This window comes from Poecilia formosa, unplaced genomic scaffold (genome assembly GCF_000485575.1).
Source record: "Poecilia formosa unplaced genomic scaffold, Poecilia_formosa-5.1.2 Scaffold156, whole genome shotgun sequence".
In the NCBI taxonomy this organism is placed as follows: domain Eukaryota; kingdom Metazoa; phylum Chordata; class Actinopteri; order Cyprinodontiformes; family Poeciliidae; genus Poecilia; species Poecilia formosa.
The window spans coordinates 61938-89672 of NW_006800095.1; the positions used below are offsets into that span (position 1 = coordinate 61938).

Genomic DNA, 27735 nt, shown 5'->3' on the forward strand with positions numbered 1-27735 from the left:
AGACTTTCTAGACAAATGGACTGGATTTCAAATAAAGAGTTCTAAACAGGGCTGGTGTGAATGAACCTTAAACTAATGCCTGCTCACATGTTGATGCTTTAGTTTTACAGTGTGTGAAAAAGAGTAACTGGCATTTGGCCTACAGAGATATAAGAGTGCAGAAAACTGCTGCATGGAGGTTTACAGCCCGGGCAGCACAAAGGGAGTTTTATGATGCTGACATAAAGTCTGGAGAACAGGTATTTTCGGTACCCAGCTGAGGTGAAACGCTGGCCCCAGCTCGACAGACTGAAAGTCTCAAACTTTCTTCCAGAAGTGCCTGTGCTGAGCTCTGTTTGTTTTACACAATATTCTCCAGTCATGCTAAGGATCAGACTCTACCTCATTTTACCTCTGGCATTCCTCAAGCATGAAGTCACGCTCAGGATGGGGGGTTTCCTCCCACACCTGAAGGTTTAGTGTTGTCAGGGAGAAATTACGTGTTGCAGATGTTTGGATCTGGGACTCATTCAAACAGGCTCGGTTTTGCTTGCCTTCTCTGGATTTTATTTGAACTTTTGAATGGCATACTGTGACCTTACCTTCATAAGTCTTTAAGACAACATAAAGAGACCTTATTTTCATCTGGATGATCTGGCTTTTAATTACATTTAATCGTCCTACTAATTCTCTTTAAAGCATACAAGTTCAAGTGTTTCTAACTTACTCTGAAAAGATATGAGATCATTCTTATGGATCCTAGAGATTACTTTCAACTAGACCTAAACAATAAATCAATAATATAGATTACGATATACAGCTGATCAATATGTTTGATAGATTATTCAATATGTAGAATTTTCACTCAACACTGATTCAGAACCGCAGTGCATTCTGGGGAATGTAGGCAGAGGAAAGACGGCTTAGCAAGGCTGGTGGAATCAACTCACTCACTCTTTGGTTACCTAGCAACTCACTCATTCTTTGGTTACCTAGCAACTCACTCATTCTTTGGTTACCTAGCAACGACTCTTTGAATAACTGGCACAGCAGCAGTTTAAAATTCCACAATAACGGCTTAAAAGTAAAAATTGACTATTGAGAGAAAACTGCAGATAAAACAGGAATAGTCATACCAACGATTTGGCAGTATTTCACATATTCAGAACAAACAAAAAAACTAATAAATAATTATTGACATTGACTGAAATGAAGCGCTTATATTTAAGTTTTTCAGCCATATCGTCCAGCCCTACTTTTCTGCAATACTTTAGTTTATCTACACTAAACGTAGATTACACTGTCGGTGGGTTCTATTTTTTTGTTCAGCCTTCTGCTGTAAATTACTCATCCTGTGAAACGTGAAAACAATCAACCACAGACTGAAATATATTGAAAACTAAGTTTTGAACCTGTTCTTTTTTTCTAAATTCTAATCCAGAGAGATTGTATCATATTTCTCCCACATAGATTGTAAAAAAGAAAAAAGCTGGGCAGTAATTTGACTCCTTGCTCCTTTCTTCCCTTCTGAAATTATGCCGATGTCTCCATATTGTCTCTAGACTCCATGATGTTAATCTTAGTTTTGTAAAAGGTACCAGAGGAAAAATAGCTGTTCTTTCTGTTTTATTTTTCGGTGCTGGTTATCGCTGATAAGTCCGTCTGTCCTCCTTCAGAGAGGTTTTACCATTGGGAGGATCAGTGTGGAGCTGTACAGATAAGTTTTAACAGCTCAGTATGACTCGGGGTGAAGTGTTCCATGTCAGGGATTAGTCATTTGGCCGCCTCCCGTTGCAGATGTTTCTTGCCCTTTTAAATTTCACAACAAGACATTTAGCGGCCTCCCACTGAAATGTCTTCTCTTGTTTATCAACCATAGTTCCTGGTGGAAAAAAAGTCAGACTCAGAGCTTCCAGCTTTGGCAAAAATAGAAGGAGTTTTGAAACTATTTGAAATTGAGACATTTTTGTTAAAGCTGATTCTTTAAAATGATTTCACTTTCAAATGAACTATGAGTCAAATGAACCAATCGTTTTGAGAAACCTGTTCACCTCCCTGCCTGCAAAACTCACTCTGCCTTTTGTGAAATCCGTAATACTTGTTGTTGTTTTTAACAACAGATAATGAAAACTCATACTTCTTTGGTTATATATATATGAGTTTTTGTGGTACACTTGTGCTTGTCAGAGAGTTATTACTAACTTTCTATTTCCAAGCAGCTGAGGAGGGGAGCTAAGGGAGTTCGATTGGGGACCAAAGTTGCAACAGTTGTTACATATTCAGCTGGTGTAGTTTGCTTTACACTGCAGTGTGTCAAATTAATCAAACCCTTAGAAAAACCTGTTCCGCTTCTCACCTGTGGTGGCGCTGCACCAAGAACCATTGAAAGAAATTACAGGAAAACCTCTGAAGAAGACATGACACGTCTTCACAAAATGTAAACAAAGTGATTTTAATGGTTGTAGGACTTCTTTTTTGTCTATGGAGCCATTTCTCCTGCTAATGCTAGACTCTCTGATTGTATTTACCCAGAATGCCCTGCACTGTTGTCCACTTCCTGTTTTTGAAGTGGTCTCCAGTCCACTTGGTGTTCACATATGCATTCGAACCGTACCAAAGTTCACTTCAACTGAACTGAGAATAAGGCTTTCAGACGGATCAGAGTTTTGCTTTTTTGGGCAGCATTCACACCTCCTGAAATGAACCGGACTTTCCAGGCAAACGTACTAGAATTTTATTCACCTTGTGTATGTTTGATACTAAACTGCCAGTCTGGTGGTTTTCTATGGTTTGCCATGCATGCTGTCGCATAACTCAACATGCTTGAAGGCTCCTTCAGTGAAATTTATATTGGTGCAACTAATTACCACCCGACTAAGAAACATGGTATGATATTATAATGAATTTCTGACAGTTTTCCGGGACATTACATTTCTGGCAGTACTGTTCATAAACAACGCTAGATTTCTTCTGATATAGTGTCCATATCAGGCACTACATCAATAATAATGTCTTTTTATTGTCTTCACTACAATAAGAAGACATTACAGTGTGTTTTTCAAAGAGGAAAAGTGCATGTCTCTTTCTAGAAAATCTTTAGTTTAAATCATTATTTTGTCCTGCTGCTCTGTGTATTTATCATCAGGCTGCAAGCTAAGCTTTTATCTTTATAGTTTCAATTCTTTGGAGATATCGAACCATCCAAGTGACCTTTTTCTGTCTGCGTCCTCTGAAAGCAAAGACTTCTTTCACAGTTGTTAACTTAACAATCCCCTCCTAAAAAAGTAGCTGTGGCTTCCACTCATGTGAAACAGAAGATAAACTCAGTGAGATGAAGTGCTTTGTCTGCGATCTCAGTTAAAGCATATTTAACATCAGCAATGCCCTCCCTGCACATTGTAAAGCTGAAACCTGAGTTTACTAAAGTTTAGTACCTCATTATTGGGCCATTGAACCAACAAAGCATTCAGGTACGTCAGTGCAAGTCAGACTGAAATTATGTTTCCTATGCATTTAAACATGGAGCCAAAAAAACTAAACCTTTGGAGAAATGTAAGGATTCAGTTCAAATTCAAAAACTAAACTAAATTAAGTTTGTGCTGCATTAATGGCACTTTTTTTTTTAAGTACATCTTGTTAGTATCAAGAAAGGTCTGAAACGATTAATCGGATTAGTCGAGATTAATCAAAAATAACCATCAACTAACATAGCAATCAATTAATCGTTAACTGGGATAACGGATACAAAAAAAGACAATTTGGTGAAAATAAAACATAGGAGGTTTTATATAGGGCTAAAACAATTATTCATGATTAATCGATTATTGAAATAATTGTCAATTAATTTAGAAATCGATTAATAATTAATAAGACTCAAAAAAGCCCATTTGCTGAAAAAACAACAGTCAGTGCAGTATTTAAGCCAAAGCTGTACAATATATGAAGACATTTTGCATTTAAGATGAACACTTTTGTCTGTAAATATGTTTTAACCAAACCTTCTGAAGTCTCACTTAGTTTTAGCTTCACCAGGTTCAAATTTACTAAACAAAAGCATGTTGTTGCATTTTAGTATGTTGTTGCATTTTATTTTGAAAATTAGTTTAATGATTTATTTATTTGATTTTATTGTATATCAAATATTGTATTAAATATGCTTAAGTGGTTAAATGAAAAATTTGTAATGTGCCAATGTTTTCCTCAGACTACTCGATTAATCTTTAGAATAATTGATAAATTAATTGATTACTACAGTAATTGGTTATTGGACGCATTTTTAACTGCTTTAATTCTTTGCAACCTGGAAACAACAAGCTGTCTAAAACATTTCTCAGACAGTTTTTGACTATATAGTGTTGCAACACACAGCTTCTGCAGATTTGTTTGCTGTACATGTGTGATGCATTGCTCATACTGGAAGGTTAGATATCAAAAACATTAAAGCTCTCTTGAGGCTCCTGATTTATTTTATTATTTCAAATAATAAACTGTCACTTTTGTCTGTGTAAAAAATCATAAAACTGTTACTACAGTTGCTTTTTGAAGAGTAAAATGTCTGAATATTAAATGTTTTTGTATTATTTGTTCTAGGTTCGTCATGGGAGAGCTCCATACGACAGATTGGCTTTGAGAGGTAAGAAAGTAATTATTTGATCTTAAAGAAAAGAATCATAAAGGATTTTAGAAAAAAGTCACAGCTGAGACTCTGTGGATATTTTTGTACAATATTTTAGAGCATTTGGGTGTTTTGGACATGAATGTTTATTATATTTTGCATTATTGGCTGACGTGCTATTGTGGATTTGCAAACAGTTGTAAATTGATAGTTTGCAAACAAATCTTTTTAATTTATAGGAGCTGGTTGTCATGGGGTGTGGTTGGTGGTGGTGAGGATGAATGCTGAGACCCAGACGATGATGATGAAGATGATTATTTAATAAGGAGAAGCTCAAAACAGTCCAATGCAGGCGGCACAGCAGAGAGAATAGCACACAGCTAATTACTGGTAGCAACTAATAGAGGACTGAAAAACGAGAGCTGACGCCAACACAGGACTTAACCAGTTCTACTGAGACGACTGACAGACTGACGCTGACAAAGACGAGGAACCGACAAGAGACGGAGACAACAGGTGAGACTAAATACACAGAGAGGGTAATGAAGGAATGAGACACACCTGGGAAGCAATCAACGGGAAGACGCAGGAACCGAGACTCAGGACAGAAACTGAACACAGAAAAATCTTAAAATAAATACACAGAAACACGGATCATGACACTGCTTATAAATGGAGTCTGTTGGGTAGAGGGATACTGTTAAATGGAAACACTTGTTGATTTTCACATGAGTTTGGTATAAGTAGACTTAGGTTACATCTATAATAAAATGCAATAATGTTTTATCCTGACATAAATCAATTGTGAATGGTCAGTAATGTTTAGGGACGTCTCTGTGCATCGGTTTGGCTGCTTGAATATTTTTCCTGGATCTCATTGATCTGATTTCAGAGGTGAAAGTAAAAACTTTGGGAGCTTCTCTGCAGATTAGAATGATTTTATTTGGAATTAGGGCTGCAAACTAACAATTATTTTGGTAATCCATTATTCTATTGATTATTCTAACGATTAATTGATTAATCAGATTAAAAAGACCGGAACATTCTATAGATTTTTTTATTTAAACACTTAAGACTTTTTTAAAAAAATATTAAAAATAGATAAATATGTATTATTTACTGACATATAAATATGTAAGTAAATAATTCAGATCCATTTTTAAATAAAAATGAATATTTTGTCGCCTGAAATGTATTAGCTTAGCTTTCCTCTAATTTGAACCTAAAACTTTACCACTGGGGGAGTTTTAGTTAAATCATGTTTATAGATTAAGGTGTTTTTATTTGAAATGCAAATTGTATACATATTTTGTACAGTTTTAACTTAATTAATGCTCTGAATATGTTGCTCTTTCAGCAAAGGGCCTTTTTTTTGAGTCTGAATAATCCAGTTAACGATTAATCGTTTTCTAAATTAGTTGACGATTATTTCAATCATCGATTAATCACGATTAATCTGATTAATCGTTTCAGCCTTATTCAAATGGAACAAAAGAAAAACCTGTAACACATAAAACTCATGTACTTCCCATGTTTTCACTCTATTCATAAGTAAAATGCTACACAAAGTATCCTATGGCAGCCTCTCAGCAACATTTACCCTCGCTTTTTGCATTTAGCCACACTGGCTAATCTTCTCTCTACCTCCTAACCTGTCCCTTTGTGGATTCTTAATGAAGGCCAAACCCAGTTACTCCTCACACTGGGCTGAAGGGTCTATTTTTCAAGGCTTTTGTTTTCCTCTGCCTGAGCACATCCCCTTGATCTTATTAAATGCGGTCTGTAAGTACGGGAATGTCCGAAACACAGCCACGTCCTATTTTCCAGCACTCATCAGCCCTGGGTGGATTGTGTACTCTACAGTTAAGTGGCGGAAATAGACCCATAAACATTTTCTTCTGCCTGCATTTACCTGTTTGTGCTGAGGATCATATGTAGTGCATATACAATATTTACAGCTGTAATGGCTGCATTTCAACAGCCTGGCCAGAGGAAAATGTTGCTCAAGTCGCATGTAAAGGAGCCTGAAGAAGATGGACAACTTCTGTTCTTTACTTTTGTCTTGGTTGTCCAAAATGTCCTACTGCTATATTTTTAAATACATCGATGTCTGTTGATGTTTGAGTCAATGAGAGCCGCTAACTAAAAGAGGCGTTCTGTCAGAGCAAAAACAATAAAGTCGGGAGTTACAGTGTTGTTTTTTCAAATACAACTGGTAAACTTCAGCGCAGTGATGAACTGGTGGTAAGTCGCCATCTTTGTTGTGGTGTGTAGCGTGGATTCGATCTAACCAACCAACAGACAGCAGTTAAAACCTTAAGATGCTCATTTACATGATGAGGAAACGATAAAGTAAAAAGAAGAGACAGAAAAATGTAAAATACACATAAAAAATAAAAATAAAAAACAAGACAAAATATTTATATAAAAAAATTAAGAAAAATAAATACACCAATGAGTAACTAATTTAGAAACTGATTAACTGTTAACATGAGTATACAGAACCAAAAAAGGGCCATTTGATAAAGGTTTTTCTTTTGTTTATTCTAATTAAGACTCAAATGATTAATCGGATTATTCGTGACTAATTGATTATTGATATAATCGTCAACTAATTTAGAAACCGATTATTCTTCAGACTCAAAAAAAGGCCATTTACTGAAAACCCCCCAACATATTCAGAGCAGTAATTAAGCTAAAGCTGTAAAAATATATTTACATTTTGCATTTAAGATGATGACACCTTTATTTGTGAAAATTCCTCAAGTAGCAAAGTTTAGCTCCACCTGGTTCAAATTCGTGAGGTGAATGCTATGCTATTGCATTTTAGGCAATAAAATTTTTATTTTTTTATCTAAAAAAGGATCTGAATTATTCTGTTAATATATTTCTAATATTGTATAAAAATGCTTAAATAGTTAAACGAATAATCTGCAGAATATGCCAATTTTTTTTATCTGGTAAATCGATTAATTGTCAGAATAATCAGTCACTAAAATAATTGTTAGTTGCAACTCGAGTTGCAACACATTTTGAACTTTCCACACTAGTAGTTTTTCCCTGAATCTGTCTGTAGCGCTGCTGATGTTTTTCTAATTCCCACACATAATACGTGAGGGAAAGTGGGAGTCATTAAAGTTGCCGCCTCAGCGTTGCGTGGCTCTGATGGTTTCCATCTCTTTCATCCTTGTGAGGATGCACAAAGCTTCTCAACAATAAAGGGCATGGAAACAGACGTCCTCGATTAGATTAAACTCTCCAGCAGCAGCCAAACGCCCAAACTGTTTTCTATTCTGACTGTGGATTTTCCATCATGACAATCAACACTTTGTTTTCAACTTTTACTTGCTTTATTTCCACTCAACACCAAGCGTGAGATTGGTTCTGTTTGAAATGACCAGTTGCTTTACAACGGCAGCCAAATCCTCTGCGCTGCTCCGGAGTTACCAGTACGTTTTATTGGGAACTGTTTAATTACACTTGGAGCTCAGCATGAAATGCAAAGAAAAACACTTTGGTGGCCAAACACAGGATGCAACCTGATTGCAGTAAAACTGAAATAGAAATTAGTTTGGATGATTAAAAAGTGAGCGTTTTAGAGGTTTGGAAACCTGTTAGCCTTTTCAAGGACAGTTTTTATTTGCTGTAATTGCACATGCAATCATGACACCTTGTAAAACGTGTCCTTTGGCAGCATAAACACATCAAAGTGGATTATATGGAGCTTGACATTATGGTAGCTGTCATAGCAACATTCTGCAGATTGTGTTTGGGCTCTTGTCAGAACAAACCTTTTCATGTTTGGTCAGACAGAAGAAGATGAAGTCAACACAATATTAAAAAAAATCTAAGAAATCTTTTGGTTTGTTTCAGCTGCTGCTGAAGCAGATTGTTCCACCTAACATGTTATGTTTTTAAATAAATAAGCATGTTTTTATCCCCTAAGCTGAGTTGGAAAAACCCCCAAAAACAAATAAACTTTCTCATGAGTTTTCTTGTTGTTGTTGATGTTTTATGGAATTTCACTCACTTGTAAATTGCATTTGGTTTAAAGGCAGCGAGCTCTGTTTTACTACACAGGGTGGTACTCCACATAAAATCTAATGCATTCAGCACAACACATATTAAAAGAACAATTACGTAGCGGAAAACCCGACATTTCCCGCGTATTTCGGGTAAACAGGTGGTGTTTTCTGAGAGATATAATTGCTGCACTTATATTTGTTCCCATGAGAGATCTGGCATTCTGCATAAGCCAACATTGAGCAGAAATGTTGAGGAAGTCCATTAAACGTCACACCCATGCTCTATGTTAAGATAGGGCTGGGTAATAAACCAATGGCATTATACATGTGACACCTGATCAATACCAATAGATAATATGTCTGATAGAATATTCAATAAAGAGTATTTTCACTGAACTCCGAGCCAGAATCACATGGCATTCTGGGAGATGTAGACAGAAAAAAGGTTTAGCTGCTCAACTTCTAATGGCAAAGTTGGTGGGATCAATCAACTCACTCACTCTTTGGTTACCTAGCAACTCACTCACTCTTTGGTTACCTAGCAACTCACTCACTCTTTGGTTGCCTAGCAACAACTTGTTGAGTAACTTACGCTGCAGGTTTCACTGCCGTGCCTTATAACTACTTAAAAACAAACAGTGTACTGGAAAGAAAACTGTGTATAAAAGAGGAAAGGTCATGCCACCAGTTTAGCAGCATTTCAGATATATAAAGCAAGAAACTAATCAATAATTATTGATATTGACCAAAATGAAATGCTTATATGTCATATGTTTTGCAAAAGTATTTTCTACTCTTAATGTTTTATATATTTTCATTGGACTTGATGAAATAGAAAGCATAATTTTTGAAGTGGAAGAAAAACTAGAGACAATTTTCAAGATTTTACTTCACAAACAACTGGGTACATTTGTTTTAGGCATCCTGAGAAGTTTGTAGAACCGCCTTTTGCTAAACTTACAGCTGAAAGTCTGCTGAGGCAGGCCTTTTTTGTCAGCCATTTTCTGGCTTACATGGTTATCTAGAGTAAGACGTTAATGAGCTCGCTGAGAAGATGAACTTATGTGATTTTCCAGCTTTTGTCCTGCAATACAATTCTTCTGGAATTGGAGTCATGGGAAGTGGGCTTCTGCTTTTCTCACAGTGTTTCCTCCATTTCCTGTTTGTCCCACAGTGTTATTGGCGCAGACGCGGGAAACGGTATCCGCGTGTTCATCCCTGACATCGGCATGTTCTTGGTCGGACTCGCCATCTGGCTGCTGTGTCGCACTCTGGTCCAGAAAAGGCCGCCTGAGGAAATGGGCCAGTACAACGAAGACTTCGACGCAGAGGAACAAGTAGGTTTCAACTGTCCGGGACCTGCACTGTCTCTCCTGAAGTTACTTAAAGGAGGAAACATAATGTTGTTTTTATGATTCAATAACAGCTGACTAAAGCACCGCTGAAATGTATACTTGGGTTCATGTAGCGCTTGATGGATTCTTTTAATTGTCTTAGCATCTTGCATTTTGTATACATACAAGCTAGAGGCTGAAGCTAACAACTAGTGAGAGTGAGGCCAAGAAGAAATATTACTTCCATTATTATAAAACAATGAAACATAGGTTCTGAAATCCATTACCTAATGGATTTCAGAACCTATGTTTCATTGATTTTGGGCCAAAATGGTTAATCGGATTCATTGGATTAATCGTGATTAACCAATTATTGAAGTATGTGTCAACTATTTTAGTAATCAAATAAAACCTTAGTAGAATATAAAGACTCTAAAACATACCATTTACTGAAAGAACAACTCCTTCAGAGCAGTGAACTGTACAACAAAATATATTTTTCTAAATATTCAACCATTATGACAGGTCTATGGGAGAAACAAAACATGTCCGTCGTATTTTTTATTTTATTTTATGGGTTTTTTTTACGTAAAATTATTCTTGGCTAATGACATTTTAGTCTGGTCAGTTCTACCTATTTGGAGCTGTTTTAGGGGCTCTGTCACTTTAAATCAAATTAAGCTGCTCCTGGCTACGCCCCCCAACTGACCAAATGTCCTAGAACTCTGCTTGAGTTGCTAGGTAACAGGCTGGGCATGGCTGGGGTTGCTAGGTAACGGGCTGGGCATGGCTTTTTTTTGTTAAAGGCTGTTTTTAGAAGCAGTTCAGACTTAAAATGGAAGCATAAAAACATCCAAAAAAAATTATTTTGCCTAATAGTTCCCTTTTAAACAGAAGAAACCTTTAAATGTTCAAGATGTCTTTAAGCTGTCAGTGATGTTTGAAATGACAAAGCCTTGCAGAAGTATTTTTACAAACTGCAGATACTGATAAAAATATCCTGGAAGCAGGAGATAAATATTTTAGGAGAAACAGGACCTTGTGGTCAGTTTGCTTTTGGCTTCTGTCTTCAATGAAAGAAAACTGAAGCTTGTAAAGATGTTGGCTTAGACTGAAACCATCTGGGAATCTGTGTATAAATGTAGACATTTATTTCTACAAAACCTCGTTGAAGACTAAGCAATTAAAATCGTGTTCCTGTAAACATGGAGAGATTTGAGGTAGCGCTCTCCAAACAAAACTGTTGGTCATAAAACTGAGATGTAAACATCTTAACACAAATAGGTTCTAGATTTCATGACTATAATACTGTTAAAAAAAAAAAAAAAACGATGGTGGGAGTCAGACGTTTACACACAGTTAGACCCTTCTTTTTTCAGGTTGATTTACGATTAATCGATTAATCGTCAGAATAATTGGCTGCTAAAATAATTGTTAGTTTCAGCTCTAATGAAGACGAGTCTTGCGTTCCTTCCTCGGAAGCTTTGTGATCGTTTGCTGAATGGAAATTAAAATCCATTTGGTAAGAGAACACCGTGAATGTCGGGAAGAATGGTGTCCAGTTTCCTCTTGGACCTGCTCCTATTTTGACTCAGTCGCACATTATCTGTAGGCAATGTAGTTTTTCCTTCCAACTAGCTTTATAATTATTAAGTTGACCTTTCTTTGTTAAACTTCTTGTTGAAGGTATCGGTTACAGTTTGCTGAACATCTGTCAAGTCATCTGATCTTCCCACGATCATTTGGTCAGGGGTGCCGAACTCATTTTCATCTTGGGCCTATCAAATATGCTCTTAAAGGGCCGGTTGTGCCAGAATGTATTAATAAAACCAATTAAACTGTTAAAATATTAATAAATAGCTGTTCCTCTGGGATTTTGTGATTGTTTAGTGTTTCTTTTTTTAGCTATCAAAATTGCAGATTTTGTGGTGCCCATTAAAAAATGTTTGTAATTAATTTTACAATATTTGCGCTGATGTATGATGTTAAATGTGACTTTATTACAAGTCAGGCTGAGGCAGCAGTCACTTAAACTCACGTTGACCAATTTAGAGAAATCATGCAGTGAAATCAGAAAAAAATATGGAGATTTGTTTATTTTGTGTGAATTTTGTAGATTTGTGAAAAACTGGAAGGATTTATTGAGTAATTTGGAGTAGAGGGCCACATAAAAACTTACAGTGGGCCAGATGTGGCCCCCGGGCCTTGAGTTTGACACATGATGTAGGTCGTAACATAAAATGTATTGATATTAAATCATTTTTATTGATCCTGTTTTCTGAAACACTAAATTTATGGTTTTTCTTTGCCATAATCACCAACATTACACAGAGATGAGGGCTTTTTAATCGATTTCTCTAGAGTCCAAATGATATTTGAGATTAGCTTCTTTAATTACATTAGTAAATTAACTTTTCTATGATTTTATAATTTATTGAGATCCATCTGTGTAATGGTATTAATATCTTCAGCAGGGAACGTAATGCTTTCCATTTTGCAGCTGCAGATTAGTACATCGATGAGTTTCACGCTTTGTATTCTTCTGCTTACTGCCTGCAGGAAACGAGGTTATGCCCTCATGTTTTCCACTTTAGCTCCTCTGGTCTCTTAACAATAGATGCCCCATTTGAGGCTTCATCCACATCAACATAAACTTTCTGACTGATGGCGTTTAATCATTACTTTGATCCAATCGTAAAGCTGTCCCTTTCTCCCACTCCGGCCTCGCCGAGCTTCGCGGGAGTTTGAGCATAAACTTTCGTGTGAGAGTTGATGACTTGGAAAACGGCCTCCCATCATCGCCTGGCAAGTCTCTACCACCGCTCTTTATGACTCAGGCTTAATTAAGTCCACATTTCCCCGATCCGATGTTCTCCGACTGGCACAGATGGCATCGCTCCATCTCTCTGTCTTTATCGCTGGGAAAAGCACCAGGGAGGTTTATCTTTACTGGCTTTTGTGGTTCATGTTTTGACTAAATCTGAATTTTTACCACCTGTTTCTTGTGTCTGTCTGCTGCTTTATGTATTGAATTCAACAGCTGAGTTATTATGTTTGTCTTTTACCAAGACTGTGGGCGACTGGGGGCACATTTGCTCACAGCCAAGGAAGAACGAAGTGGGCCAACATCTGGTTTCAGAGGAAAACGTCCTCCAAAGGCCGCTTGCTATGTAGGCTAAAATGATTATATTAGTCCTTGATTAATCTGTCAATTGTTCTGATAATTAATCGGATTAAAAGTCTGACTGAAACACTGAGGTCCTTTAAATCAAGACTAAAAACCCACCAGCTCAGAGCTGCTGTTGAGCCATAAATATTGGAACATTGATCAGCATTTACGATGTTTACTTATTATTTTAACGATGGCACTTGACATCTTGACGGTTTTATCTTTTCATGAAGTTGAGCACTTTGTCTTGTTGCTGAAATATGTGATACAAATAAACTTGATTGATTGAAATTTTAACACAGCATACCTTTACTGTACATTTGATTATTTCTAGCAAAAGATGGATCTGCAGCTAAAAATAAATGTAAATCTATGGACTATTAACTGATAGATAAAAATAATAATTTTCTTTTTTTTTTCTTTTTTTTACAGAATTTGCGCTCAATCAAATAAAAACTGGCACTTAAGGGGTTTTAGGTAGAACGTATTTACAGATAAAGCATTTTTCTTTCAAAGATAAAAATGATATATATATATATATATATATATATATATATATCATTTTTATTATATAAAAATTTAAAATATAAAACATTTTTGGCTTAATTACTGCTCTGAGTGTGTTGTTCTTTCAGCAAATGGCCTTTTTTGGACTCCATTTAATGATTAATCGCTAATCGATTATTTACGTCATCGATTAATCACGATAAATCCGATTAATCGCTTAATTTCTCGTCTCGTGTGACAGATTTATGCTCAGAAATAACCTGAGATGACAGGATATGCTAACACACCTGTAGGTAAACGGTTTTCAGCACCTTGGAGAGCTCTGATTTCTGTCGTCTTCCACCTGTAAGGAGGACGAGGAGAAACCGAGCCTGGACGACGACGACGACGTCCTGCTGGAGGACGACCTGGAGGCCGGGTACGAGGCCGAGGAGGACGAGGACAACGAGGAGCTCTACGACGAAGATGAGGACGATGAAGAGGAGGAGGAAGAGGAAGAGGAGGCCAAAGAGAGCATTAAGATGAAGATCCTGAGGATGGTGACGGAGGTTGCTTCCAAAGTGAAGGAGATCATCGGGAACCTGATCACCACAGCAGGGAAAGTGGTGGTCACCATCCTGCTGGGCATGACAGGTGAAACTCTTTCTGGTGCTTTCCAGTTTAGGACTGCAGCCAGCAATCACTTTAGTAATCCATTATTCTATCAATTATTCTGACAATTAGTCAATTAATTGCTGAAGAAAAATTGGCACATGCTGCAGATTTTCCATTTAACCACTTAAGCCTTTTTTATACAACATCAGAAATTCCTTTTTTAAATAAGAAAACAAACATTTCATTGCCTAAAATGTCCCAACAAAGCTTCCCTTCAGTGAATTTTAAGCAGGTGAAGCTAAAACTGTCGAGGAGTTTTGAATAAAACACTTTTACAGAAAAAGGTACTTTTGTCTTAAATGCAAATTTTACATACATTTTGTAAGTTTCAGCTAAATTACACCCTTTTTTGAGTTGACGATTATTTCAACAATCTGATTAATCTGATTAATCCGATTAATCGTCTCAGCCCTATTCCAGTTTATGGTGGAAAATAATCGGAAATATCAAGCTTTTCATTAGATGGTGGTTTTATAACAGAAATGTTGAATAGCATATTATAAAGCAAAGCGTCTGTTCATCTGCTTAATAATAACACTAAAAGCACTTTAATTTCACTTACAGTCTAAATATTGATTGAATATGGTAAATATGATTAATATATAAATTGTTTGTATGTGTTTTCAGTCAAACATCCCTGTTTTATAGGAAAAAAGAAAAAATCAATTCTAAGAGTGAACACATTAATTATGGCTGAGATTGAAATACATGATTAAATATATTTTTAAATAAAAGTTTTCTTTAAAAGGAAATTTCATTATTTAAAAATCTTCCTTTTAAACCATTTAAACGGTAGATTTAATTATTTCATGTGACATTTAATTACTTAATTGCATATATTATAATAACATTATATTTAATTCTCTTTTTGTATTTATGTATTTGTTGGTGTTTTAATAATTTAATGATGCATTAAATTAATTAAATTACACAAATATATTATATGGCATATGTATTTATATATATATTTGTCACCCATAGCCCTCCTTAATTAATGAGCTGATCTAAATGTAAATCCAATAAGAAGTGTATAAAACAATGCAACAATGTTACACAGTAATATAGAGAAAATGGAAAAGTTAGTTCTAACATGACCATATGAACGTTTGACTCACTCACACCAAAGTTTATGAATAAATGCTTTAAAATAAGAGAGATCTCTTGTGACACTTATACATTTAATATTTTGGGGAAAATGTTGCATAAAAAGACTGTCGCTGATGCTGAAAGGATTAAGAATTAAATTTATTCATGCACAGCACATCTCTGTGCTATAAAACAAGCCCCATAAGCGTCAAACAGGCCAGAACATGTAAGATGGCCGTCAGAGAGCCGTTAATTTGAGGCATGAGTGGAGAACCGAGTCAATGTTCTGTTGAGGAACTGAGTTAGCATCCAACACTGAGATTGCTATCACAGCTCTTTTTATCTTTAGGTGCATTTCACAAACATTAATACTTCTTAGAACTACAAACATCTGTGCATTTTATTGGTATTTTATGTGACTGATCAACACAGAAGGAAAGAAAATGGAAACTGTTCCAAGGTTTTCTAAATTTTAATAAGAATTTGGAAAGTGTGGCTTGCATTTTTAATCTGTCCCATTCACTCACACTTTAAATATAGTACAGTAAAAAATATCTGTCTTCAGACGTCACCTAATTCATAAACTAAGTCCTTCACTGTGTATTTTAATAGTAAAAAATTGCTATTAAATAGCAATTATCTATGCTATTTAAGAGTTAGATAATTGCTCTTAATTACTCTTTCTAAGCTCTTACTCTTAAAAAGAGTAAGAGCTTGTTAAAGAAATGGAAGCCAATTTAAAGTCTTTAAAATTGCATGGTCAAATGTCTTTTATGTCATTTTTTAAAGGGGACGTATCGTGCAAATTCACATTTTGCACACTTTGGTAGTTTTGATTTGGTCTCTACTGCTTCTAAAAACAGCCCAACTGCTTAAAAAAAACAACAACCAGCCGCTGTTTGGAATTAGATTCATGTTTTTGTGGTGTTTGGAAAAATGAGTTGTTTCAAAAAACTCTGGAATGTAACGTAACAAATCAGACTGTTACCTAGCAACCTCAGTAGTCCTGCCCGTTTCCTAGCAACCCAAGCAGAGCTCCAGCACATTTGCTCCAGCGCTGTATGTGCTGTACAATGGCTGCTGGAAATGACAATTGTTTTGTTGTTGACCTATCATTCAGAAACCACTTGCTGTGTTCTTGCTTGTTGTGCATGATGCTCCACTTCTGCTTTTCAAAGATGTACAGTTGTATAATTGTGCATCCGTTTGCAGCTATTTTCCTGTGCGGGTGTGAACGTTGGGTTTGGGGCGTGGCCAGGAGCATCTTATTTAGATATGGAGTGTCAGGAGGTTCTAAAACGGCTGAAAGGAGTGCAAAATAGGCAGAATGAGCAAACTAAAATCTCAACAGCTAACAATGATTTTGTGCAAAAAATGTAGACCGATAATTTTATCCTAACCTGTTCAAAGAGGAATAAGTCACATTTAAGAAATAAGTTCCATAAATGTGAACTATTATGAACTTTGCTGATTCAAAAAGGTGTTTTTTCTTGAACTAAGCTGCTGCTTCTTTTTGTTTTTCTGTGTTTACAGGGATCATGCTGCCTTCGCTGACTTCTTTTGTTTACTTCTCCATCTTCCTGTTCCTGTGCACCTGGTGGTCTCTCTGCCGGACCTTCAACACCCTCATCTTCAGCTGCATGTGCGTCCTGATGGCCATCTTCAGCGCCGGACACCTCTTGGTGCTCTACCTCTACCAGTTCCAGTTTTTCCAGGAGTCCATCTTCCCAGAAGACAACTACATCAGGTCAGAAGCCAATCAGTAGTTTTATTTAAAGATGATGCTTTTTCCTGGCATAAAAAGTGGAGAATGGAGACACGGCGACATTTTTATTTCATCAGGTTTGTTTAAGTGTCAATAAATATTTGCTCTTGCTGTAAACAGGAAGGTAAGAAGAACTGGTAAATAGTGAAATGTATACCCAATAAAATGTCTTCTGTTAGTGAGTTCAGATTCAGTTTCTTGGCTAAGATGGTGTTAACAAAACAAGGATGTTGACTTTGGTCTGCAAGCGCTCACAGAAATACCTGTAACTAAATATCACCTGTAACTTGGAAAAATGTCTTGAAATAATAATGTACCAGTGAAACTAGTTCTTTTTCACCAATATTAAGAAACTATTTATTTTAAAAAAGCTCATATTTCTTGCTGAAAAGTTACTTGTAAGTTAGTTTTATCTTATTTTTACTGTTCTGAGATATTTGCACCTGAATTAAGACCAAAAATCCTTGGTGAGATTTTGTGCTTTTGCAGTCATGTTTTATTTTGAAAAGGAAAAGACGACACATTTGATTCAGAGATGTTGGAGAACGAATACAAGTTTAGGGGCTCATCAGGAAGGGATTTATGATCCCATTAATTACTAATTTAAACCTTCCTATAACTTATGATCAGATAAAAAAAATAACATATCATTTTTAAATAACTCTTTAATGCCGTTTTCCACAATATTTCTGTTTTTAAACCAAAGAAATTTCTGCTGAAACTTGGACCAAAATTTGTGAACACAATTTCCTTTATGGCAGTGTGATGCTCATTTAACTCAGTGGGGTAAATGTTATTTGTTAAAAAAATGTAAAATATTATAGGTTAAAAAATTGAATTCTGTGAAAATAGTAAACTGTATACCAAGTTGTGATGTTTAATACATGTTTACTTACTATAGATGCAGCATAAATTTCAAGGCTCAGCTTTATTGAGCAGTTGAATGAGTTTTTATTGATTACAAGCACATAAAAGCAAAGCATTGTTAGCAGTCTGCTGTTCATTTATGATTAATTCATTCTGATTGATTAAAATGACAAATATCTTTGGGAATGAAGGATTTAACACTCGGCAATCTCTAACTGAAAATGCCGAACTGTGTTTGTTGCTTCAATAGAATCCTAAAATTATAAATTAGTTCAAAAAGTGAAGAAATCTCAATATGTGTGCAACCCTTCGATGCTCGTCTGAGGTTCAGTAGGTTCACGACAGACACACTCAGGTATTTATTTTAACAAAAAAGGAAATCAAGTTGGCAGCTTTTGCCCCTATACATTAAATAAAATACAATAAATAACCCTAAACAAACTACAAAGCAATAACTCTCAATTAGCAGTTAGTAGCTGTTAGCATTTGTAAGATTAAACATAGCTAAAATGGACAACATTTAACAGTTAAAAACATATTCAAAACATGGCACAATTATTAACAAAACACTGCATATTAAATTTGTCTAAAATATGTGTCAAAACATAATATTTGTAAAGAAAACAGAGCTGATCCTAATACTTACCACAGTTACCGGCGGCAACAGAAAAAAAGGGGGCGGAGCTGCCAGTTACCGGTTGCTATGGTAACCACCAACTGCCAAAAGCAGTAGCAGAACTGAACACACCAATAAATGTCCGGATAAACAAGTTCTGGACAAAAGAAAGCAAACTCAAAGAAAGAATAAACAAATTTTGACAAACTTCACATCGATATGTTACAGTAAAGCCCTGTTACATGTTCTTCATATCTTCATAAGAAAAAAAGTCAATAAATGTTTCAGCAAACTGTAAATACAGATAAAAAATATAAAGAAGCAACAAAAAAATAGTGATTGAAATAAAAGTTATTGTTTTTTTTATGTGTTCTTTAAATTGTTTAGAGCTCCAATCAGTTTATTTGTGATGATCTCCAGCATCACTGTTGCTGTTTTGGTGTCTGTGGCTTTCCAAGGTTTATTGATCCGATTCGTTCCCATATGAGAGCTGCTGCTGTGTGAGAGGATCAAAGCTATTTACAGCAATGTTTAGCTAAAAACCGCCCCGAGCAAACACAGATTCCTCCTAAATCCCCCTGTTGATGGCAGATAAGCTGTTTGTTTTTGCTTTGAATGAACAACATCCTCATTTGCTGAAGGAGAAACTCCTCATCTTATCAGTGTTGACATTTAACAGTGAGAAATGTCTAAACTCATAGAAAACTGATGGGATTGTTGTTGTTTTGTAATATTTCAAGATTATTTCAACCAGAACAATATGCAAACTGAGGCTGCAACTGACGATTATTTTAATAATTGATTATTCTGGTGATAAATCGGATTTTAAAAAAATTGCGATATTCCTCCGATTTTTCATTTGACCACTTAAACCTTTTTACACTTTATTAGGAATACATAAAAAAATGCAAAGTAATAATTCCAGCCTTTTTAAAATAAAAAAATAAACATGTTATTGTCTAAAATGCAAAAACATAGAATATCTTCCTTTAATGAGCAATTGATTAATTATAGTAAAGGATGAATTTGCCGCTAAAAAATATTTCTAACGTTGACGTGTGAACACTTTCCAGCCCTTTCTGCTTGACGTAACATTAAAAAACAGCATCGTGCTGATCTACTGATTATTAGGATTAAACTATTAATTATTGGATTGCAAAAGGAGATTTACTAACATAAGTTAAATTTAAATGAATTTGTTTTTATCTTCAATGCAAAATGTATATATTTTTGTACAGTTTTGCTTAATTAGGTGTTTTGTTCTTCCTGCAAATTGCCTTTTTTGGAATCTGAATACTCCAGCTAACAATTAATCTACTACTAAATTAGTTGTCACTAATGCTAATAATCAATTAATCATGATTAACCGTTTCAGTCCTAAAACAGTTATACATTCCAGTTGTTGTTTTAACTGCAGATTCATCCTTTGCTAGAAATGATCAAGCATTCACTAAAGGAATGCTACATTATTGCATTTTAGGAAATAAAATGTTTATTTTTGTTTTCAAAAATGAATTGAGCCATTTACTTGTTTGCATTTTTTATATATTTCTAATGTTGCATAAAAAAGGTTTAAGTGATTGAATGAAAAATCTCAGAATATTATTTTTTTTTATTTTATTAATCAACTAATTTTCAGAATAATCAATAGAATAATCAATTACTAAACTAATCATAAGTTGCATCTTAGACCAAACAGGAAATGTAGAGCTTCTGGAAAGTTCCTGACTTACAGGTTTGTTAAATAGGCTTAAAAGCCAGATCTGCGGAAAGAAACTAATCATATTCATGGATCCAGTTCAGCTTAGCAGGATGATCGAACCCATCAGAAACTACGCCATGGCGTCATTTACGGCAACACAAAGCATATGATCTCTGCAGTTTAACCAAATATTATATTAATGATTGAAGCCTGGACATAATATGCAGACAATGAGAATATTAAGCCTGTCATGATAAAAAGGTTTCCTAGGCGATGAATTGTCCCAGAAGTTATCGCAATAATCGATAATGTTGTTGTTTTAATATCAGTTTTATGGTAATGGCATAATAATACAAGAACACATTCACAAAGATTGAAATGAACATTTCAGAATTTAAATACATTTTAAATATCCAAATAAATAAACAAAACAACAAATAAATTGCGTTATAAAGTCTCTGTAAATAAAATTGTCATTAAAAACAGAATTGGGGGTGCTGTGGTGGCGCAGGGGCGAGGCACGACCCAATTATTGAGGCCTTGGTCCTCATGCCGGTGGTCGCAGGTTTGATTCCCAGCCTGTCGACATTTTCCGCATGTCTTCCCCCCTCTCATTACCCTGTTTCCTGTCATACTACTTTCAAATAAAGTCCACTAAAGCCAACAAAAACCTTTAAAAAATAAAAACAGAATCGGTTGAGACCAAAACACCAGACTGGAGACTTTTATCATCCAGGTTTTTGGTAGAAAGAGAACAGAAAAACAATAAATCATGCCAATGTAAATGATTGAGTTTGATGTAATTTATGATGTGACTAACTGATTTAGTGGTTATTGCAACGGGCCTAGAGGTTATTTAAACTCTAACCCAGAACTGTAGCTTGTTCCGATGTGTTGACTTTCCACCAAGCTGAGGTATTTCTGGCTTCTGCTGTGCTGGAAGTAACACCTTCCCCTCGGCCATGTTTCTTCCCTGCTCGCCTCCTGGCCGTCAGAGCGACACGCTCAGGCTGTAAAAACCCGCAGCCCCTCCTCGGACAATGGGCCGCGGCAGCGCCTGGCCTAATTGTGCTTGTTGACAGCGACTCGGCCTTGCTGTGGCTCTGGCGTTGAGTGAGACTGATGAGAGGCCCAGCTTCCTGCCTCCCCGCCTTACAATGGAAGTCCCCAGTCACATGACTTTCCCGAGCTGAAAGGAGAAACCGTCCAGGAAGCGAGTCGGGGTCGGGACGAGCGGGGCGGTCCGCCTCTCCAGATGGCATGAAGAGTCTCAGGGGAGATGCTGAGGTTGGGGAGTTGGTGTGTGGCGTCCGTCAGTGCAGTTCCTGAGTGGAGGTTCAGTCAGTCAGGAAAGGAGCGATACAGACGAATAAACACATTCTTGCCCTCGCTGCATTGTTCGGATTCCAAACTTCAAAGCTTTACGTCTCAGGAATGTCTCCTCTGATGAAGTGATCAAATAAAAATAGCGTTCAGCTCAAACTGTTCTCCTTATAAAGCATGAATAGGAATAACAAGCTTTGTTTTTCATTTTGATTACTAATCAGAGGAGAATGGAGAACACAACAAGTTTACCGGACGATGAATTGACTGAAGTTATTGCGATAAATGATGATATTGTTTTGAGACCATTTTCAACTAATATAATGGTAATAAAGCAAGAACACGTTCTCAGAGCTCAATGAACTTTTAAATTATAATCAATATTTAACACTGGAACTGGAAGACATTTTTAAATATCCAAAATAAAGAAAGAAAATAACAAATAAAATGAATTATAAAGTCTCTGTAAACATAAATGTTGAGACCAAAACACCAAACTGAAGACTTTTGTCATCCAGTTTTTGGTAGAAAAAGAGAAAAATCAATAAATCACGCAAATGGAAATTATTGAGCTCGTTTTAATTTATTATGCAATGAATTGACTTATTGTCAAGAGTTGCACAACTTAAAGTAAAAGTGAAAAGTAGCTGTCCAAAAAATTACTGAAGAGTGAAATAAATTATTTGATAAAAATCACACTTCAGTACTGAGTGATTGATCAAAACATCAATCATTTAATCTTTAAAAATTACATAATCAGGTGGAACAAAATAGATGCAACAAACTTATGAAACTTCAACTGCAGGCGTGTCTGTCTGGTGAATTTCTGGTTAAAACGTGTTTGTTTTTCATTCAGTGGGTAGAAAAACCAGAAATTTTACTCCACTAATAGTAGATATACTTTATTATAAAAATACTCAAATGTAAAAATATAACAGTAAATGTACGTAGTAACTACCCAGCTGTTAAATTATAAGTACTTTTATAGTTTCCCCCTAAACTCATGTCTGTCTTCTCTTCTTCCAGGGTCTTTGGCATCTCCCCCATCGTCCAAACCAACTGTTCCTACACCTGGAAGCTGATTGTTCACCCGGACCGCAAGTGGTACCACTTCGTCAATCCCATCATGCTGCTGGTCCTCTATTACACCCTGGCTACGCTCATCCGCCTCTGGCTGCAGGAGCCCATCGACCAACTCATGGTGAGACACCAGGAGTATTTTTAGTTGGATTGGTTTATGGTACTGAACAATGGAGCATCTTTACTGGGAATGGTTTTATATTTTATGTTATGGTGCTGTTTTTAAAACCTTTACTAAGGCCACTAAGCCTGTTGGAGAGGAAAAAGGTTGTTCATTTTCCAGTCATATGTTCACCATGTTATCCATACATCTATAAATCTCATAGTTCCAAATTAAATATTTGACTCACAAACTAAATATTTAGCTCCAAATTAAATAATTAGTTTAGTTAAATATGTGGTTCCAGGATAACCATAAACAATAATAAAAATATTTATTTTGTGAACTTTATATTTACCTCAAACCAAATATGTATATTGAAAACTAAATACTTAGCAAGCAAAAAATATTTAGCTTTTTAGCCAAATGTTTAGAAAGCGAACTAAATATTTAGTTTAGCTTGCTAACTATACTTTAGTTTGTTTGCTAAAGGAATATTTAGTGTAGCTAAACTAAATGTTTAGCAAGTAAATGAAGTATTTAGTCAGCAAGTTAGCATGCTAACTGTCTGAACAGAACAGAAACAACAAATAAATGTAATTATAAAGTCTCTGTAAACAAGATTGTCCTTCAAAAAAAGTGCTAACTTGCTAACTAAATATTTAGTTTGTTTGATACACTTTGTTAATAAGCTACATATTCTCCATATTAACAAGTTAAATATTTAGATAACCTGCTAACCAAATATTTAGGTTTTTAGTTAAATATTTAGCTAATATGCAAATTTGTTTGGCGATAAGTGGAAGTGGACTGTCAAAGTAAAAGCCAGGTCTTGCAGACCTTTAATGTCATCTGTACCCAGAATGCATTGCTGTAGGATTACAGGCTATAGCTTCATAGCATTTCATTGTAAATATCAAAACTCTTTTACTGGCATGAAGGCCTTCTTGAAGCTTTTCTGAATAAATTAGAAGTTGAACTGCTGCAAAGTTAATTTAACGAGGCATTTTTTTCACCTCCGTTAACACAGAAGAGCGTGAAATCCTGCAAAATCCAATTTCTGAAAGGGCAAATGATGCTTTTGGCTTCGGTCAAACTTTCCTCCAATTGTTTTAATGAGTGGCAGAGTGTGCAGCAGAACGGTACGTAAACCTTTTTCCACATTTTACCAGAGAGAATCCCACCATCCCTGTTCTCAGAGGCTTCAGCCTGGTGATAGGATCTGAAGTTTGGGAGCTGGAGGCCCGGCTGTGGTTTGGCAAATTGTAATGTTTTCAGTCTGGCCCATGGGCGCCTCCCATGTCGTATAACATGTCTGATTTAATGAATGGATGGGCCTCTGAAGAATTTGATTCCCTTCTTAGGAGGTAATGCATCTAAACCCTGCAGGACAGCAGGCGCTTTGCACTAAATTTATACAAAACTAATCTAAAATTTGACGTTATATCTCAATGTCAAGTGTGGAAAAATGGTTCAGATGTTTTTCTTTCTTTTAGCTTAAAGGTTTATGTTTAGATCTGTGGATTTTCCTGTCAATGTGGAACAGATAAACACAAAATAAAAATAAACATTTTCAGCTTTTCAGTCCTTTTTCCTGCATCTTGTCATTTTTTCCTGGTTTCAATCAATCAAAGTCTGTCCTAATTCTCCTTTGCTGCCACTCCCCAACCAATGATCTTAAAGCAGGAAACAACTAAGCTAATGATAATCAGCTAATTTTATTATTTATATGTGAAACATGACAGCACAGTGGCCATTCTGGCACATCATCAGGTTATCAGATTAACCAACAATTAGTCAATGAATTCAAAGTTTGATCAAAAATAATACACAAAGAATAAAATACAAAAATGAACAACATGGCATGTTTAAAACAGTTTCTATAGTTGACAAAGTTGTTACTGTTATATCATCTCAATTTTTGATTAAATCTTTTTGTTTGATGTATTTGCTTTAGTAAAAATGTTTTGATTTACTTTGATGCTTGAAGCATTTAAAATACATTTTACACAGCTTAATATAATACTTTTATTTTAGACCTAGTTCTGATGTTTTGGTTCAGATTCTGTATACAAAAGCTCCAGATTTTGTTCTGAATTATCCAAACTGGTTTACATGAGCAGCAGGGTGTCCTTTAGGATACATCCAGGACGATCGACCAGGCCCGACTTGTCTGCTCCGTGTGCCTATAATGCGTTATCTGAGACGCTGCTGGTCTAATTTTGAAAAGCAGCAGCAGAAAATGGCTCCATATTCAAACATTAAACCGTTATACGGGAGGCTTATCAGCATAAATTTAGCAAATAGTCAAAGGTTATGGTGCTATTAAGGGATTTCTCATTGTTGATGTTACAGTAACAGTTTGTAAAAGCAGAGGATGTATTGTCTTTACAGGCCTGATCATATTTAAATATGTTTTCCTCACAAAGTTTAAAGGGGACGTATTATGCAAAATTCACATTTTGCATGTTTTCATTCTTCCTTTGGATCTCTTCTGATTCTAAAAGCAGCCAAACCAACCCAGACAATAAGTTAATGTTTTTTAGTGTCTGGAAAATGAGCAGTTTCAAAAACCTCCCAGTTGTTAAGTCAGAATCAACAGACCTGAGCTGTTACCTAGCAACCCCAGCAGAGCCCAGCCTTGTTACCTAGCAACCCAGCGGAATTCCACCATGTTTGGTCAGCTGGTTTTATGTTGCTGTTCAAGCTAAATGGTTTGTTGTTGACTTACCATCCAGAAATCACTTTTTGCTTTCTTCTGCTTTGGTTGTGTGTCTGTTTGAAGCCATTTTCAGGTGCTAGTGTAAATGTTGAGTTGGGGGGCGTGGCCAGCAGCAGCTTAATTGGATTTAAAGTGACAAAACGCACTAAAACAGCTAATAGGCAGAACTTAAGAATGATTTTGTGTACAAAAATAATGTAATGAACATGTTTTGCAGAGCCCATAAATGTGTCCAAACCTGCTTAGAAGGAACAAATTAATGACAAATGGGTCACCTTTAAATTTTTTAACAAGTGTATCATATCAGGAAGTCATTTCAAAACAACCTCAGCTGCTCAAGTCAATAAATACTTTAGATTCCTAAATTCACTCAACCTCACTTACTGATGTGAAGCTTCATGTTGTGTGATCACCTTAAAGAAGACCTGCCTCCGTCTTCCTCCACCTCTGAGCTCGAGGCTGCGCTCCCCCATCTTGTAATGGAGTTATAGATTAGTGTTTTTATAGAGGGATCAATATTTCCCTTCAAACCTGTAGGCCTGTATGCATTATTGATCTGTCAACAAAGGGATGTGTGTTCTTGTGTGTGTGTGCTTATGGTTTTACCTACTCTTACACTTTAGATTAGAGGCTAATAATAAAACATGATTAGTGCCTAAATCACACACTGACAGGTGTGTTTGATGCTGGAGGTGCCAGATTATGATGGATCTTATTTCTGACAAAAAAAGATAAAATAAGGGACATTTCTGATTGTTTTTAGTTTAATGTATGTGAAAAATTTAAGCAACCAAAGAAAAAAAAAACGGGAGAAGCCAAACAAAAAAATATATATTTTTAAAGTCTTAGAGATTCCTGATTGTCATGTTGGCGTCATTAACTCATGAATATGGAGTCACATTAATGCCAGTAATCATGAGGAGTGTGTTAAGTTCAAGAGAGGCAGCATTTCCATTTCTTTGTTAGTCCTTAAACGCAGCACATCGAACACTAAAACACGCTTCCTCCATCGGTCTGAATGCGGTCGCCAGGAAATTGTTTGAATATTAGCAAATTTTATTTGATTCTTTCCTTTCTAACTTGGTAAAAATGTAAATTCATAGAAATTAGCATGTTTACTTTGTAAAAATTCAAAGAATATCTACTGTTACATTATTGTGTTGCCATAGCTACAATTTGATGCTACGAGTTTGATTTTTTCTTTGCGTTTGAGCTCCTCCTCTTCTTCTTCTACTCTTTTAATCCACGTCGCATTCTTCTTCTTTTATGGCCATGCTGTGCTGCGTTCAGGGGCTTGCAAATAAATGGAAATACAGCCTCCATGGGCTCCATCAGTTAATAAATGTTGTATTTGCTTTATAGACTCCTCAGAATTTTTGGCAGGAATGTGACGCCGCATACGATCCTCTTAAATGCAAAGGTTTATGATTCCCTTAATGCATTATTTATCGTCCTGAGCTATAAACACATCACCAAACAGAAAATTAATATGTTGCTGCTGCTAAAAGTTTAGCAAAAATAAATATTAAAATAATCTGTATCATAAGTGATAAAGTTGGGATTTGTGACAAAAACATTGTTGATTTTTATATTTTTCTCTCATTAAAAACTATCAATGTAAAACCAGATGTAGGGTTTAAGTTTCTTTAGTACAGTATGCTTTACTTGCCTTTAGAAAAAAATAATTATACATCATGTTGATTAACTTTCGAAACACAAGAGAAAGTCAGTGTAAATTTAGGCTTCTTTTGCACCACTTGTGGTACTTTTATTGCAATTTTTCAGTCATTTTTTTTTAGCTCAGGCATTGAAATCCAACAAAAACTCTGAAATACAATAAGTAATACAGAAACTGTCAATTAAGTTTGGACCGGTTTGATGTAAAGTTCGGATGTTTGCTTGTTTGGAAAAATAATTTCAATAAAATTTGCAAAAAAAAAAAAAAAAGAAATTGCACATTTAACAAAAAAAATTGTAATTTTCAGAGTGTAAATAATTTAATAGTTGATCGTGTGGTAGTATTTTCAGTTGAGTTTTAGTTTTTCCTTGTATTCCATTCCTGAATTGGAGAAACTGGTTCTTTGTTTTCTGTCACTGCTGTTTTAAATCGGTGTTTCTCAAACTTCTTCAGGCCAAAAACCACTTGCCCCATTTAACAAATATATACAATCTGAAATTGAAATATTAGTGT

General features: G+C 35.6%; 1 protein-coding gene across 10 annotated transcripts in view; it reads left to right on the plus strand.

The window, feature by feature from the left end:
• Nucleotides 1-27735, plus strand: part of piezo2b (piezo-type mechanosensitive ion channel component 2b) — a 126443-nt gene that overhangs the window by 36397 nt on the left and 62311 nt on the right. For all 10 annotated transcript variants that reach the window (XM_016677433.1, XM_016677438.1, XM_016677435.1 and 7 more), the window contains exons 4-8: nucleotides 4570-4612; nucleotides 9794-9956; nucleotides 13980-14262; nucleotides 16903-17116; nucleotides 22669-22843. In XM_016677433.1, coding sequence (XP_016532919.1) covers nucleotides 4570-4612; nucleotides 9794-9956; nucleotides 13980-14262; nucleotides 16903-17116; nucleotides 22669-22843 — 878 coding nt within the window. The remainder of the gene's footprint in view (nucleotides 1-4569; nucleotides 4613-9793; nucleotides 9957-13979; nucleotides 14263-16902; nucleotides 17117-22668; nucleotides 22844-27735) is intronic.